The 18,153-nt window shown below is 39.3% G+C and overlaps 2 protein-coding genes across 2 annotated transcripts in view; one reads left to right on the top strand and one right to left on the bottom strand.

The window, feature by feature from the left end:
• The window catches only part of NDUFAF2 (NADH:ubiquinone oxidoreductase complex assembly factor 2), a 147,758-nt gene extending 131,061 nt beyond the window's left edge, over positions 1-16,697 (top strand). Inside the window, exon 4 of the mRNA XM_032404368.1 lies at positions 16,308-16,697. Coding sequence (XP_032260259.1) covers positions 16,308-16,559 — 252 coding nt within the window. The 3' untranslated portion in view covers positions 16,560-16,697. The remainder of the gene's footprint in view (positions 1-16,307) is intronic.
• LOC116631976 (UPF0184 protein C9orf16-like) lies at positions 1,854-4,384 on the bottom strand. The gene is made up of 2 exons (XM_032403531.1): positions 4,293-4,384; positions 1,854-2,396 (listed from the first exon to the last, which is right to left on the bottom strand). The coding sequence occupies exons 1-2, from the start codon at positions 4,382-4,384 to the stop codon at positions 2,156-2,158; spliced, it is 333 nt and encodes a 110-aa protein (XP_032259422.1). The 3' UTR covers positions 1,854-2,155.
• Positions 16,698-18,153: the final 1,456 nt, after the last annotated feature.

Genomic DNA, 18,153 nt, shown 5'->3' with positions numbered 1-18,153 from the left:
CTTTCTGAGAGCCCTAAGAAGGCCAGTTTCTTCTCTGCTCTTGATTTCATTTTGTCTTTATTCTTATTTCTTAGTGATCTTTTTGCTGCTGTCCCCCACCAGTTCCCATGAGGATTCTCACCCACCTTGTTTCTTCATCTTCCTGTCCCCATCACTGCTGGGATATCCCTGAGCCTCTCTTTCTCCTGGCACCAAACCTAAAGGAAGCCTGGCTCCTAGGCAACCGCAGATGCCCACTTGAGCTTACATTTGCTTGCTCACCTGATTGCCTGACCTTTAGAACTCACTCTACAACCCTAATCAATATTCTAGCCTTTTCATTTCCTCTTAGGAGAAAAGATGTTACTGTTCCTCCCTTTTATTGTCCTTCCTTCCCTCAATGTCATTTGGTTTCATCAGCTACTACTCTTCTGGGAATTCCACTCTCCTCTCAGTATAATTGCTGTAGGCAGTCCTGTCTGTTGGTGTTACTCCAATTATATAAAGTGATTGTTACTGTTACTGCTGGTGTAGTGGTGGTGCTTTTTTATTTTAATTATTTATTTATTTGTTTGAGAGAGTGAGAGAGAGACAGAGAGAGAAGGAGGAGGGGGAGTGGCAGTGGGTGAGGGAGAAGCGGACTCCCCACTGAGCAGGGAGCCAGATGTGGGGCTTGATCCTGGGACTCCAGGATCATGACCTGAGCCAAAGGCAGACGCTTAACTGACTGAGCCACCCAGGTACCCCATGGTGGTGCTTTATGTGACTGCTGCAATTCTAGTTGGCCACATGGTCACCTTCTTCTGCCCCTTACCACTAGCCATCATTTCCCAAGCCTGTGTTCCTATTTCTTCTACCTTCTCCCATCTCTTAATGGGAAGGGAAGTGCTTGGACTGTCTTTGGAGTTGGGAGGAGTGGAGTCCTGGGTTCCATTTGAAGTGACTGAAGGTCACCCATCTACCTTCCCATAGTATCTCTGTCTCTTTGGGGAGGCAGCACCAGCAGCCCCTCTGAAATGCCCCACAGCCTGTTTTCAAGTTTTAGTCAGTCATAGATGCTATAGATGATGTATCATGACTCTACTGTGTATTTTTATTGCATATATGTTACACTGTGGTTAAATTGTATCCTAGGCCGGGAATATAAATATCACTGTAACACTGTTTCTTTGGGGGTAAAAAAATGTTTTAGGTCCAAAATAACTGATCAATTATTAAACTTTCTTACCTTGATGCCTTCCAAAGTTAGGAATTTTGTATTTGGGTAGTGATATATTTTTTTTTTTAATTTTTTTTTTTAAGATTTTATTTATTTATTTGACAGAGAGATACATAGCGAGAGAGGGAACACAAGCAGGGGGAGTGTGAGAGGGAGAAGCACGCTTCCCGCTGAGCAGGGAGCCCGATGCGAGGCTCGATCCCAGGACCCTGGGATCACGACCTGAGCCGAAGGCAGACGCTTAACGACTGAGCCACCCAGGCGCCCCTGGGTAGTGATATATTTTAAGTCAAATACTTACTGGTTGACAAGTGAAAGGTACACAAAGAAAAAATAATTTTTTCTTAATTTTCAAAAGGACAAACTGAGGAGTGCTTGGATGGTGCAGTTGGTTAAGCATTCGACTCTTGGTTTCTGCTCAGGTCATGATCTCAGAGTTGTGAGATTGAGCCCCCTGCCAGGCTCTGCGCTCAGTGCCGAGTCTACTTAGGACTTTCTCTCCCTCTCCCTTTGCCCCTCTCCCCACCATGCTTGCGCTCTCTCTCTCTCTCTCTCAAATAAATAAATAAATCTAAAAAAAAAAAAAAAAAAGGACAAACTGAGTCATCTTTGGCACATTGGTTTTATTCATTCATTCATTCATTCATTCATTCATTTTTGGCCTGTTTAATGTGGCTGCTCAAGGCCTGGGCAGAGTGGCGAGTACCCTGGAATTGGGCAGGTAGGCAGGGTGGGTGGTTTGCAGGCCCACACCTGACTATAGGAGGGGATGCAGAGTGGTGGGGACTGGCCTGGGCACGCCAAGGAGAGAGTACCAAAAGGGTGGCCCAGGCAGGCAGACGCACCAGGGGGATCTGTAGTCCAGCCCTTGAAAAGATATCTAAGCCAGGTGGTGAGTCTCAGGTCAGAGTCTAGCCCAGGGAGGCAGGGTTGGAGCTAGTTGGGGGCTCCAAGAGTCTAGGGACTGGCATCCCTAAGGGCCTCCTCGAACTGGAACTCAAGGGGTATCTGCCGGTTGGCCTCAAGCAGCTCCTGGAGGCGGGCGTGGAGGTGGTCGTTCTTCTCCAGGTGGTCCAGCCAGGAGTTGGTCTGGCCCAACGTGGAGTTAATGGCAGCATATTCTTCCTCCTCGAAGCCATCATCCTCGCCTTGTGCCCCCACCTCCACTGTCATGCCCAGGTCCTTGGGACCGACGGTGCTGGCTCAGGGCACCTCAGGGGCCACGCTGCATTCCAGTGCAACAACAGTCACACTGAGAGCTGGTGCCCTCACACTGGTTTTAAAAAACCAGCACGAGCTTCCAAGAGTATAAATAAATGTGTACCTGTGTTTTCTCACTTTTGAAGTTATTAAGGCTTTTTCAACATTATGGAGAGAACTTTAAACCAGTTCAAATCAAAATTTATTTTATTTATTAATGATGGAATATGATTTATCCTTGATTACTAGCTATTTAAGTTTAGATTTGACTTTATAAGACAATTACAAATTGCAGAGTTAATGTTTACTCATTAGTCAATAAAGTGCATAGACAGACCCAAATTTATTCATTCCACAGATAGATATTGAGCATCTATTACATCCTAGGCATCGTTTTAGGCAATGAATGTGGTGGAGGGAAAGAGGAGAGAAGGGAGGTAGAAAGGGCAGTCAAAAACCCTTCCCTTACAGATGGCAAAATACTTATGCATTTACCCTCTGTCTTAGCAATCTAACTTCTAGAAATCTACTCCCAATTATCTGATGAAATAAGTAATTTATCATAATTCACAGGGCTATTTGTAATAGCAGTAGTAAATATGGCATATGGAAAGGCTAGAAACAACCCAAATGTCTGTTAATAAGCCATAATATGCCACTCACTGGAGGCTGTCGGCTCAGCACACTCTCTGTAGCTGGGAAGCAAGTCCTGTCTTGAAGTGGGAACCGATCAGAGTATCTCCATATCCATATCTGCCATGGGCAAGTTCGGGTTTTGTTCTAAGGACCCATTAAAGTGTTGTTAGCGGGAAGTGGCATGAAAGGTCAGTGGTTGCTCTGGACACTGAATCCTAGAGGACCAAGGAGACCTATTAGGAGACTGATCTAGACAGTAAATGCTTTTGCCAAGGGAGATGGAGAGAACTGCACAGCTCAAGATACACTTTGGAGGAAGAATTGGTAAGATTTAGTGCTAGATGGAGGTAGGAGGCAAGGGGAGTATAGGAATAATTTACTAAATGTGCACAGCTGTGTAAGGGAGGCTGATTCGGCTGCTGCTGGCTAAAGTGGGCTACTTCCCAGCACAAGGACATCCCAGTAACCCGTCGTCTTCTCCAGATCCTGTGCACTGGTGTGTGTTTGGTATGTCAGCGAGGCTACTTTGAGAGTATGGTAGTTCACTTTCAGGGCTGCCAACCAATTAGCTGGATGCCCTCTAGATACATGTGCGCAGCGTGGTATCGCCTTGGAGCTTGTCTGTGTCTTAGCACGTGAAGAAGAAGAAAGGCAACAGGGTGAGTCCCGATTGAAGTGAAGCAAAGCAAAGTGCCAGAGATTAAGGCAACACTGTAGTCAGGCAGCACTATACTGAGGCCCGCGGTTTGCGGAGCTGTGTGTGGGGCTTGCTGAGAACTGTGCAAGGCAGTAATGAGTAGTGGAAAGAACATGGTGGAAGCAGATGCTTCTGTCTCAAGTCTAGGTTTATTGTGTGACCCTCAGCTAATCCTCTGAGCCTCATTGGTCTTGGATGTATTTAACTTAAAATGTCCGTTAGACATCCAAGTGAAGACATCAGTTAGATAGTTGGATAGTGTATCATTCTGGAGCTTGGAAAGCAGTCAGGCCTAAAAGTATAAATTTGAGATTTTTCAGCATATGTAGACAGTATTTAAACTCCTAAGATTGGAAACGATTACTTAGGCAGAGAGTATAGAAAAAGGGGCAAACCTCAAAGTGAGTCCTGAAGCACTTCAGTATTTGGAGGTTCGGCTGAGAAGAAGGAGCTAACAGTTTGATGCATGATATTTGGGTGTTTTACAGACGTCTCAAATTCAGTATGTCTAAAACAGAATTCCTCTTCTCCCCTGTTTCCTCCCATGGTTAATGGCATTACCTGTCATCCGTCATCATCAGAGACTGGGGGATTGTCCTGATCTGGTTCACCACCACATCCTTGGTGAGCAAGGCCTTTCTCATTTTGAACATCTTCACAATCTGTCTTTTCCCCTCCTTCTCACTACCTGTCTTGGTTCCTGCCTTAATGACGTCTCAGTTCTATTTCTGCAGTAGCATCCTATCCGATTTCTCTATTCCAGTCTCGCCTCCCTCCGGTCTAATTTTTAGTTGCTAGAGTCATTTTTTTTTTAATGTGGTATAAACATGTAGGTCTCCTGCTATGTTTGCCAGATTTTGCAAATAAAAAAGACAGGGCACCTAGTTAAATTTTAAGTTTCAAACCAACAATGAATAATTGTAAGGGTAAGTATATACCATGCAATATATAAGAACTATGTATACAAAATGATTATTTGTTGTTTATTTGAAATTCAAATTAACTGTGCATTCTCCTCCTCTTTTATCTGGAAATCCTACTCTTGCTTCACAGTCAAAATATTTTACCATGGCTTTCAGGATAAAAGCTAAATGTCCTAACATCGCATTGTAAGAGTCAGCATGTTCTCACCCCTGCATGCCATATGAACTGCTTCTAGTGTTCTGAATTTGCTGTGCTGCTTTACTCCTCCGAACCTGTGAGCACGTACTCACCTCTTCCCAGCATGCCTCCTCTGTTCTCAGTTCTCTGGTTCATTCCTGTTGTTGAGACTCGGACCTCACCCCCTCTGGGAAGTCATTTCTCACCCCCTCCACCCCCCTCTGTGGATAATAATAGGAACACCAGCTTTTCTTCTGCAATCTCAAAACATTCTTTGCTTAATATTATCACAGAATTTATCATACTGTAATCTCATTAATTGTTTAACCCATCTTGCTTCCTTAGATTGTGAGTTCCTTAAGTTTGGGCTAAAGATTGTGTCTTCTCACTCTGTGTCCTTGGCACATAGTGGGCTCTCAATATCTAAATGAACCCATGAATGAGCAAATGGGAAAGTAGGAAAGAACTCATAAGCATTAGCCACAAAACTGACCATTGGTGTTTACCCAGCTCTTCCCTACGTTGACTCCTAGATGAGTCTATGTTGCAGCAGGCAACCTCCTTTGTTTGTTTTCCTCTTGGCCCCCAAGGAAGCTCCTTAAGAGCAGAAGCCAGGTTTTGTTCTCTGTATCCCCAGGCCCTTGAATTGTAGGTGCTCATATATATCTATTCAATGAAAGAAAGAATGAAAAATGCATGAATGAAGGAGTATATCATGCAGGGCCACAGGTTTATTGTCCCTTGCATCAAAGGACAGTACCTGTGCATTAGGTCCTGGGGCAGGTAACCTCCCTCCATGGCTATGACATGTTTGATTCTTCCTCCCAGCTCCTTTCCTTCCCTCCCTCAACCTAGGAGAGAAGAACTGTTTCCTCCGTACAGCGGCTGGCATATAACAGCTCAATAAGTGTTAGCAGTCCTTCACAGATGGAGCCTCCTTTTTCCTCCAGGGCTCCAGCCTCTGCCCTTTCTTCCCCACTCTAGGAGCCCTGGCCTGACAAGCCATGGGGACCTGACATTGCTTCTCTCCCAGGGATAATGGGCTTCCCCACTTCTCACACAGGGGAGCAAGGCTTTCTTTGTCTTCCACCAGGGCAGTGCAATTCAATAGGACTAAAGTTAAGTGAGTCTCATTATTTTTTTTTATTAATGTTTAACTGCTGTAATTCTTTTTCAGTTAAGTAATTTTATCTTTATGTTCAAAGGTCTTTTTTTCATATAGATGGAAGTTCATTTATTTTATTAAAAGAAATACCACCTGCAAAACTATTAATGACTTGAGCTCTATGATTAGTTCCTTTTAGTAACATTTTGAGATGTAATAATTAATCTGGCTCAAGTTCAAAGACAGAAAACTCAACACCAGAAATTCCTAGCCAGCAAAGAATATAAACAAATCTTAACAATTGTTCCCCTTAAATAACAAAAATCATTGAGATCAACTTGCAATTAGAAATGTTTTTTTAAAATGCAGGAGAGAAGTTCAAGAAAGCATGTCAAAACAACAAAACTCAGTCTGCATTTTCATGATTGTAATTGATCAAAGTCTGTTTGCAATAGATTTGAATGTGAATAAATTAAATGTGACATTGATTTGGCAGAGGCACACTAGTGATTGGCAAGAACACATAGCAAGAGCAGCTTCTGCTGCCGGAGAACTTGCTTGCTTGTTGTCTCATTCTAATAGATTTCTTAGCAACCTGGTGCTGTCTTACTAACCTAAGCGGTGTCATTTATTTACCCTTTTGGTTTCTGATCCCATCCAGCCAAGATTCGGTTCATTTTTGATTACTAATCTAGCAGACATTGCCTTGGGTTTGGTACAGAGTACATTTTGGTGACCTATGTACCTCCCTGCTTTTTTTTCTCTCTTTCATATATTGAACAAATTTGATCTAATAACTTTTTTTCCATCCTGGCAGTTCAACTTGTAGAACTAGAAAATGTAGTTTAAATCAACAATTTGGCAATATTTTCAAGCTTGGGCATTGCTATCATATTTATTAGGCCTGAATTATTTCGTGGTATGTTACAAAAATGACACTGTAAAAAGAGTATCCGGCTTGGAACATTCTGAAATAGTTGTACACCAAATTCCCATTATAATTATGTTGATTGTGGGGTGGGGGGAAGTGGCACATTCTGGAAGGCTACTTTCTGGATGAGACCACTGTATAGTAACCAAAGGTGTATGGTTTGGGGACCTGGAACATACTTTGCCAAATTTTCACTTGTAATGTATTTACTAAATCTTTCGTATTCTTCAAAATGTTTTTTCTTAAATTGACAAAAGGCAGGGTGCTTATACTTTAAAATTTTTAATATTCGTTAAAATAAAAAATACGTATGTATAAATTATGGAAAGAAATTAATGGAGCTGTCAAAGTCAAATGTATTTATATTATATATAGCACATGTGTGGCAAGAGGTGAAAAAACATATGAATTGGGGAGCTGTACTTATTAAATATTTTAGAAAGTTCATCTCTTTCCAAGACCAAAACTTTCATTGTATTTTTATCTTACGTGCACTTTGAAAAGCATATACCTAGATCCAGTAGTTATTAAAGTTATATTTATATTACACTTTTGCCACAAATATATTGCTAATTTATAACTTCAAATTAAAACTTTTAAAGACTTCAGTTTCTTTTTTTCTTGTATGTAATATAATTTGATCATTATGAAATGGCCATGGTTCTAATCCCACAGAAGACTTGAAAAAAAAAATCTAGTGACATGGCCAATTTAATCATTATGCATAAGACTGACTCCTAAGTCTTTGCTTGCTCTTGAATTTAATAAACTTTCTAACAATAAAGAACTGTTTAATTTACTTTAAACTGTATTTAGATTTTATCTTGAGATGTGTTTTGTACTTAAGTTTGAACATAGTTATATATGGTATACTTGGAATTCACAAGTAGTTGAAACCAAATGGAGGGGTGTCTGGGTGGCTCAGTCGTTAAGCATCTGCCTTCGGCTCAGGTCATGATCCCCGGATCCTGGGATCGAGCCCCGCATCGGGCTCCCTGCTCTGCGGGAAGCCTGCTTCTCCCCCTCCCACTCTCCCTGCTTGTGTTCCCTCTCTCACTGTGTCTCTCTCTGTCAAATAAATAAAATCTTTAAAAAAAAGAGTTTGGTTTAAAAAAAAAAAAAAAGAAACCAAATGGAGACCATTTATAAATACTAAACTCCAGAGAAGCGTGGAACCAGAACATCAAAGGAGCATTGGGTTATGATATGCATATGAGTGTTGTGCCTGCATTTTTTCTTAGCTGGATTTATAGCACTTTTAAAATAAGCATTGTAATTCCCTAATAAAGGACTTACCATTAGCTCTGATCCATCTATATGAAAATTATCAAATGATTTTGAAATCTGTTATTATGGAATTTTATATTTAACATACATATCACACGATCGGCATGATATATATATGTATATAGAGAGTATTACTGAAACACTCCTTGATAGAAGTATTCTCAGTTGAAATAGGGTTAGGGGATTAGGATCTTGAATTATATCATGAAACTATTATTTGCTTTTATTTATACATATGGCACTACAAGGAAATTTAAAAATACTAGTGACATTTTATGTATCTTAAATTAGTAATAATGAGTAATTTGTAATTTGTATTTACCTTTCCTTGTTTACTAGATATATACGTAAAAACAGATAATATTCCTAAGATGTTTTTGTATGTATGCTTAGATCTGTATCCAAATATTCAATTCCATTTAATAGCATAGACTCAGAATTGTTCATTCCCACACCTCTGGTCTAAGTGTGGCCCCAGAGATGGATACCTGAAAAATCTTGAGTAACCTTTTTGACTCACTTAGATATTTCTCAGCCCTTCTTTCCCCATACTTGCTGAGTAATCTAAACTTTCTTGCAGCTTTCTTCATCAAAGAGCACTTACAGTCAGCTCTCTTCCTTCTCTGAGATACTAGAGTGGAGTTCCAAGGTTCAAGTTTTCGTTGCCTCAGTTTCCATAATCTCTCCCAAGGCATCATCACAGAGATGTCTAGTCCTATCCTGCCATTTGTTTTACCTCTCTTTTTTTTTTATAGTTCTACTATTCAGTTCTGTTACCTAACACCTCCCCCAGGTATAACTGTGTATTAGAGCTGATTTCTACACCATCTCAAAAAATTCATGTATACTAGAATTTGCATAAGGGACTATGTGATTGAAGTGGGATTATATCATGGCTAAGGTCTATGAATGAGCTGTAAGTCAACATGTCAGTAGATTCCATTTTCAAGCTTTTTTCTGTATCTTATTAATTTTAAAAAAACTTTCAGTCTGTTTTCAATACCACACTTAGCAATTTGCAACACTGAGTACGGTACTACACCTACCAAAAGGGCTCTTAAGCAGAGCTTAGGCAAGAAGTGGCACTGGAAAGGACTTGTGCTATACCTTTTGGGGCTTGAGTTCACATCGTTGAATTAATGAATTGTACACAGTAAATAACCATTAACTTGACTGTGCTAAAAACAGGGGTGAGCTTTTTAAAGGCATCCAGAGCTTTTCCTTTTTTAAAAGAAGTCTTCAATGTAATCCTTCACAAACAATGGTAATGTATAATATGACATGGAAAAATACATAAATTCAAATATTTAATACATAGTACTTTTTACAACTGAATTTGTCTCTTTTCCCAGTATCAAGGCTCCATAAACAAGTCTAAGTAATTTGCTCCAGCTGAATACCCTGCTGCCTGTTGAAATGAAGATTGTCACAGAATAGTCATTCATTAACAGTATATTTAGGGAAAGTTCTGAAATAACAGATTTTGCTATAGCTCATGCTTTCTCTGTTTTGAGTATGGTTTCTTTCTCTTCTTCCTTGAGCTTAGTTAAAAATGATATCCTTCAATACTTCACTCCCGGGACTCTTAGATGTGACTTTCTCAGAATGGGGTTGACCTCATGCGTGACTTTCTGATTGTCAACTCCACTGGGCTCAGCCTCAGATGGAGAAGGGCCATTGTTGACATTACTGCTTCAAATCCCAGGCCAGGGAAGCCAGGACAATGGCGTAGGACATGGAACGCTTGGTGGGCTGAGGCTCTTTGTTGGATAGGAGTAGAGAGGGAGTAAGGCATTGTCTTCCTCCTGCCTAGTGCTATTAATTTGAGGGCTGCATATAATCACAACAGTCCCATTGCCTTCAGGCAGTACGTCTCATCAAAGATAACTGATATCTTTGCAAGCCTTAAGAAGACCTTTTGGTGGGGGTACAATCACAATAAGCCTCAAAATCCAAAGCAGTAGTTTCCATGGACCATACGATGAAACTCCTCATGTGCTCAAGGCATGTCCAGTGGGTGACGTAAAGTTCCAGGGCATCAAGCAAGTAGCAGAGTGTCCACAAATCTAGCATTTTTCTGTGCAATGAGTTCCTCCATTCTGGTCATTTCTGTCACTGTTCATTCTGTTATGTACATTCAAGTTTTCATCTTGTATCATTTTCCTTCAGCCTGAAGTACTTTCTTTAATGTTTCTTATGGTAGGGGTTTGTGATAAATTCAGCCTTTGTCTGAAAATGTTATTATGCCTTCATTTTTGAGGGACATTTTCACTTCATATAGGATTTTATATATTTTAATATATTTTATGTACTAAGTTAGCAGTTTTTCTTATCTTTCAGCACATTAAACCCAATCCATTGTTTTATACCTTGTGTTCTTTCTGGTGAGAACTCAATACTATTTATTTTTCTCTTCTGTAAATAAATCTTTTTTTCTGTACCTGATTTTAAGATTTTCTCTTTATCATTAGCTTTTAGCAATTTGATTTTGTGTGTTTGGTTTTTATATTTCTCCTGTTTGGAGTTGTTTTTTTTTTTTAAGTTTCTTAGATATGTAGATTTATGTTTGTCTTTTTGGAATATTTTTACCCATTATTTCCTCCCCTTCCTGTTTCCTGTGACTCCACTTACATGTTAGACTGCTTGATATTGTCCCACAGCTTACTGAGGCTCTAGAACAGTTTTTAAGCTTTTTTCTCCTCTCTCTTACATCAGTTTGGATGGTTTCCATTGCCTTGTTTTCAGATTCATTTTTCTTTTCTTCTGCAGTGTCTAATTTGCTGTTAGGCAAATCCATTATGTTTTTCACTTCATATATTGTATTTTTCACCTCTGTAAGTTCCATGTGGTTCTTCTTAGTTTCTATTTTTCTCTTTGTGTTCCTTTTCCTTTTATGTCTTTGAACATGTTTATGGTAGTTGTGATAAAGTCCTTATTTATCACATAATTATGAAATATTTTCATGATTTCTATCATGTTTGGTTCTGTTTCTGTTGACTGGGTTTGGATCACACTTTCCTTCTTCACTTCTTGATTGGATGATGAACACTGAAATAGTATATTGCTTACAGTCTGGGTTTTGATGTCCTGCTTTTAAAAATGTTGAGTTTTGTTCAGAGGACATGAAATTACATGTTAATCTGCCCAAATTTTTGGAGGCTTATTTTTAAGTTTTGTTAGGGTGGATCTAGCAGTGGTGATCCAATAGAAGTTTCTAGTCACATTTAGCTACTAAACACTTGGAATGTGTCTAGTGCAGTGGAGGAACTGAAGTTTTAATTTATTTTAATTAATTTAAAATGTGTGGCTAGTGGCTACTGTATTGGACAGTGCATGTCTAGAGTTACCTCTGCTCTCATGCCAGTTTATCCTTACTCCTAAAGAGTGATCTTTCTGAAGTCTTTATACTGAATACCCTGTGTGTTCAGTGAGGCATCTCTGGCTTATTAGAACTTGAATGTCTTTTATTCTCATGCATGTTCCAGCAGTTACTCAGTTTACAGCTCCTTAGTAGTTATTCCTGGCCCTGTAGCATCTCACCCTACCCTCATATAGCTTAATAATCAGCAGAACACTTAAGTGCTCCCCTATGCAGATTTCTAGAACTTTTTTTCTGTGTATTGTGGTACTCTGCCCCACAAATTCTGGCTTCCTCGGCCTCTGTAACCAACGTCTCTATCTCTTTAGCACAACTTCTGCTTGGGTTCTCCCACCCTATGCAGCAGCCCCTAATATGTCTCCAGGCAGAAAGCTGAGGTAATACAGGGCTTATCTCATTTGTTTCCCTTCTCCCGGGAATCACAGTACTGTACTACCAATTGTTTAATATCTGAAAAGTTTAGTACTTTTTATCCAGCTTTCTAGTGGTTTATGGCAGAAAGACTAATGTGGAACCAGTTACTCCATCTTGTTCTCAAGCCAGTAGATTATGTTTTACTAACACCTCTATCCTCAATCAAGTGGTAATGATTGCTGCCTTTGTTGAGGGCTGTGGCACATTAAAACAGTGAAGATTTTTCAGTTCAGCAAAATCACGAACTTTGTCTATTCTTCATAAGAATAGCCATTGATATGGGGATTCTGCTACTTACGTTTTCACAACAAATAGTTATTCAATGTTTGTCACAAAATAGTGAGTTAAAATTTTAATTACTTATACAGCGTAAGTATTGAAGACACTTTTATTTCTACTCTGAAGTAAAAAAGAGGGATGGATATAAATTTGGTATGTTTATTTTTTAATGAAATGGAATAAATAATCTACCCGTTTATCCACTATCTAAAGTCCACTATTTAAAAATTCACCCTGTACCCTCTTCTATTGTCTTATCACTGCTCGGCAACCAGTTCTTCCCCAGTCCTTACAACAGCCCATGAAAGAAGACAGCATTGTTATCTCCATTTTACGTGAGGAAATTGAGACACAGAGAGGGTCAGCAACACTGACAGGGTCACGGAGCTAGGACATGCCCAAACTGGGATTTGTATGCAGGTAGTCCTGCTTCAGAGCCCATGGTCTTAACCACAAACTTTCAGGAGACCTGACAATGTGAACAGTATACATATGAGTATTTGAGGTGTAAATATTTATACATATACAGTCACTTTATTCCCATTTTCAGATAAAGAAACTGAGACTGAAAAACACTTAAGTGACCTTGTAGGTGTCACAGCTAGTAAGAGATGGTTTGGCATAGAAATTATGTCTGTTTGAGTCAAAGACCTATGCAGATGGTCATCACAGTGCCATTTTTTTATTATTTTTTAAGATTTTATTTATTTATTTGACAGAGAGAGAGACAGTGAGAGAGGGAACACAAGCAGGGAGAATGGGAGAGGGAGAAGCAGGCTCCCACTGAGTGGGCAGCCCGATGTGGGGCTCGATCCCAGGACCCTGGGACCATGACCTCAGCCGAAGGCAGACGCTTAACGCCTGAGCCACCCAGACGCCCCTGCCTTTTTTTTTTTAAAATGAAAATGTGTAATATTGGAAATAACAGTAGGGGTGTTCATTAAGTAAATTGTGGTACGATGCCAAGTCATACAACCATCTTTTTTTTTTATGTTGAAGAATATTATCGGGAAAAAAGCAGCATATAAAAGGGTATTTGTTTTAAACATATAAACATTTATATGAAGACCCACTTGCTCTTGGTTTACCTCTACACATTGAAACAAACATACTGTTTTTATTGATGAACATACTGAGACTTAAGGTGGTGATATTCAAAGGAAATGTAAGGAAAAATTCTTATTTTATGGTAAATCCTACTGTAAAATAGGCTTTGTTACAAAATGATTTGTTTAAGTCCACAGATTCCTATTTTTTCCACCTAACTACTTTCATTTTATCTATTCCAAATATTTACAAAACTAGATTTCCTTTCATACATGATTTATGTTCTGTTTAATTTTCCCGTTCTGTTTAATTTTCCTGGAGGCCATTAGGAGGGGTCTGGTAACAATTAGTTTAAAAAAAAAAAAAAAAGACAAAAAGGAAATTCTTTTCTAGGAAAAATTATAATCTCCATGTTTCTCAACGCTGAAATTTTTAATCTATCTTCATATGTTAAAATAATTAACATATTCACATTGGGTTTTTTATTTGCCTCAATGGCTATTGTAAGAAAGAAACTGATTTGGCAGAGTGATGGTGAGTAAAGAGGAATTATGTGAAGACAGAACCAGAGAAGGAACAGCTCTCTGCCCTCGATTGTTGGTGCCAAGCTACAGGCTTCCACCAGCCGTAAGACTGCAACAGCAGAGCTGAGGTAAAGAAAGCAGGTGTGGGCAGCTCCAGGCCATGTGACGTGACTGATCCTCTCACACCAGAACCAAACAAGCTGCAGACCAGCTTCTCAGTAGCGTTTTGCTACCTGTGGTGGGTTACTAGTTTAAGTTCAACCCTGTCCCGTAGCTTTCATTCTGCTCAAGAGCTTCCATGAAGACACAGCAGGTCATAGAAGGTATTGAAGAGTATGGAGATATGAAGAAGTATTTTTTCTAAATTCCACTATTTCCAGTATCGTATTGAGAGATTTCCTTTATGATCCATGGTCACTTCACCTGACAGTTCTACAGGGTGCATAAGAGCCTCACTACTCTCACCCTCCTCGCTCCTAAGAGCTGCCCCTGAACTCAGTTACTGTGGTTATTAAACTATTCATGGGGAATTGGTCTGTGTTGTAGAAATTACATGAATATTTATAAATATTCTTTCCCAAGCATATTTGCTTTGAAGGAGAAGTTTCATTAGATGGGCCCTTTGTGCCTAAAACTAATTCTATAACACTATACCCCCCAAAAAACCTCTTTTTTCCTTTAAGTAGAAACCATTATTTCAAATGTGATTTTAATTATCAGTGTTTACCTTTTTAAAGGACTATTACTACTTGAAATTCACTTTAGAAACAGAAAGGTGGCATCATACATTTAGATACCCAGATGTTGCTTTTAAGTGTCATTTTTTAAAATGTTGAAATTAAAACACATAACTTGGAAGAACTTGTTTTTGTCAGTGTTGTCAGATACTAGTTACATTAACATTCAATTTTTTTCATATTATAAATGATATATATGTTAAGGAAAAATTTAAAAATACAGGTAAGCAAAAAGAACATTTAAAAATACTACCCATTCAAAAGTAATTGTTAAGACAAAAGGAAGAAGGAATCAATAAAGATAAAAGATGTAATAACTACATTTCATCTGTTTTTAAGATGCACATCTTTTCAAATTTTAACATCTCTGAAATGAGGATGTGTGGAGTTGGTGCCTTTTTTTAGTGGTATGTGTAATAGTGATGCTTCTTTTTAAAAATATTTATTTATTTGACAGAGAGGGGGTGGGGAAGAGAGCGAGAGCGCACAAGCAGGGGGAGCCAGAGAGGGAGAAGCAGGCTCCTTGCTGAGCAGGGAGCCCTATGAGGGGCTTGATCCCAGGACCCTGAGATGGCCTGAGCTGAAGGCAGACACTTAGCCGACTAAGCCACTCAAGTGCCCCAACAGTGATGCTTCTTAAATCTTAAATTCGATGTTTCCATTGTATCCAATGAAATTTTGGCTATAGATCTTTATGGGTAGAATAGCAATTTTGAGGGACAGAACTGTATTGCACAAATAGCTTGTGCTGATTTAAGAAGCATTTCCAACAGCAAAGTGCCTCTCTGCCACTGGTGCCTAGGGCATGCTGAACTCTGATTCCATCCCTGTCCTCCTCCTTACCGCCACACCCACCACTCCAGAAGAGAAAGGGACAGAGATGGGACTTGGTTCTGGTGCTATGGGGGGTGGTAGCAGCATCCATGCTTTAATTCCCACAGAAAATTAGACTGGTAGGAGCAGCTTTCTGAGGCCATCTCCCCTTCACTTCATCTCCAGTACAATCACTGATGATTACTTTTGAGCCAGAAAATAGCTGTGAATCTTAGGAAATCTTTGATAGAGTAACTTATGCTCTTGTGTGATATTTGATGTCAAGTAGTTTGTTTTACTTCTTGGGTAATTGTAAATATTTTTATTTTGTGGTCCTTCATGTCTTATTACAGTATACAACGGCAGAATTGTTTAATTCAAATAATAATGGTATATTATCAGATAGCTGGTTTTTTTTTTTTTTTTAAGATTGTATTTATTTGAAAGAGAGAAAGAGCACAAGCAGGGAAGAGGGGCAGAGGGAGAGGGAAGAAGCAGGCTCCCCCAGAGCAGGAGAGCCCAATGCGGGGTTCAGTCCCAGGACACAGAGATCATGACCTAGGCAGAAGGCAGACACTTAACTGACTGAGCCACTCAGGCGCCCCACAAGACAAGTTTAAAAAAGCTATCTGACGGGTGCCTGGGTGGCTCAGTTGGCTCAGGTCATGATCCCCCCGGGCCTGGAATCAAGCCCCGCCTCTGGTTCCCTGCTCAGTGGGAAACCTACTTCTCCCTCTGCCACTCCCCCTACTTGTGCTCTCTCCCTCTGTCAAATAAATAATAAAATATTAATAAAAAAAATTGTAAAACTTGTCCTGTGCATATCTGTATATTATTTAAATGCAAAGCAAGTATCATGTATATATATTTATTAGCTATTTTACTTCCATAAAACCTATAGTTTGGGTTTTCTTCTAACTAGAAATTTAATAATTTCTTCCATTCATATATACATGCAGGAAATACTAAAGAATGAAAAAAATAGAGAAGAAATTAAAATAAAAAATCAAGATCTTTATGGAAAAGAAAAGCTCCTTAGCAAAGGGAGCAATGAAGAACTCTTGGCTCCACCAGTTCAAACTCAGATCAAAGGGCATGCCTCTGCTCCATACTTTGGAAAGGAAGAACCCACCGTGGCTCCCACCAGCACTGGTAAAACCTTTCAACCAGGATCCTGGATGCCACAAGGGGGCAAGAACCCCAATCAATGAATACACTGTGGTAGTATTTCATTTGGATGTAACTTTAACAATAAAAGAAGTAAAAATTACTTTATTTTCTGACTGTACAGTAAGTAGTTCTCTGTTCCATTAAGCTTAAGAATTTATTTTTAGTATGCATTAAGAAATGTGAGGTTATGAACTATAGAAACCTTTTTTTTTTTTTTTTTTTTTAAGATTTTTAAGTAATCTAGGGGCATCTAGGTGGCTCAGTTGGTTAAGAGTCTGCCTTCGGCTTGAGTCATGACCTCAGAGTCCCAGGATCAAGCCCCATGTGGGACTCCCTGCTGGGCGGGGAGTCTGCTTCTCCCTCTCCTTCTGCCTCGCCCCCTGCCTCTTCTCTCTCTTGCTCACTCTCTCAAATAAATAAAATCTTAAAAAAAAAAGATTTTTAAGTAATCTCTACACCCAACGTGGGGCTCGAACTTACAACCCCAAGATCAAGAGTCGCATGCTGTACCAACTGAGCCAGCCAGGCACCCCAAAACCTAACTTCTTTTAGGTTTAACTCCTTCATTTGCTTTAGTCATCATTCTGTTTATGAATTTGCTTAGGTTTTCCCTCTTAGGATTGCTCCTTTGTGAAGTATTCTGTAGTTGTAAATTCTCAGTACATTTTGGATCCTTATGATCATTTAGGAACCCCTATGTTTATCATGATAGAAGGTAAGGGTAATTAGTGAGCTCTCCTAAAGTACCCAATAAAAAAAGGAAAAAGTGAGAAGACTGCTGTTTCTGGAGAGGCAGTCTGTAAGATTCTAAAGGACTAATCAAAAACATGTACTTGGATAAAACACGTGGAGGCCAAGAAAATGTAGTTGATAAGTGAAAAAAAGCCATGAAGACCTGGAGTTTGAAGAGAGGAATTAGGACCAAAAGACATAGACAATCCATTGCAAAAGTCTGAAAGGACAGTAAACAGAGAAATGGTACAATAATTGGAGTTCCTAAGATTAAAAATTATTTTGAGACGGGCGCCTGGGTGGCTCAGGTCATGATCTCAGGGTTGTGAGAGTGGGGCCTGCTTGGGATTCTCTCTCTCCCTCTCTCTCTCCCCGTCCCCACTCCACCCCTTAAAAAAGAACGAAAAAAATTACTTTGAAAAAATGAAAAATAGGAGAGAGTTCTCTGTGACTGCACTGACAGTGGGGATTCCAGGGGCTTGTATATTGAAGAAAAATATAGACGGGTGATGTTAAAACACTCATATTATACAAAAGTATTTTTGAAGGGTCATAAATTTTCTGAAGTGCACAACTAAGTTTTTGTTGCTAATATAGACTTCTCACAGTGTATGGCATTATAATAGGTGCTCAATAAATATTTACTGAATAAGTGATTCAAATTTTAATGCTGTAGAGGAAATCCTTGGTTACCTGTTTTAACAGTGAATTCCTAAAAACACATAGGTTAACATTTTTACTTAATAGAAGGTAAAAATTTTAATTGCTTAATAAATTACAGAAAAATACAACCTTATAAAATATAATATTAAAACAAACAATCAAATGTAATTACCATTACATACTTATTGAATGACAGAAAAGCCCCTTGGTGAAAATACTGCCATTCCAGCAACCTGCTAA

The sequence above is a fragment of the Phoca vitulina genome, unplaced genomic scaffold (assembly GCF_004348235.1).
Source record: "Phoca vitulina isolate PV1807 unplaced genomic scaffold, GSC_HSeal_1.0 scaffold6, whole genome shotgun sequence".
Classification (NCBI taxonomy): Eukaryota; Metazoa; Chordata; class Mammalia; order Carnivora; family Phocidae; genus Phoca; species Phoca vitulina.
This window is presented reverse-complemented; position numbering and strand designations above follow the sequence as displayed.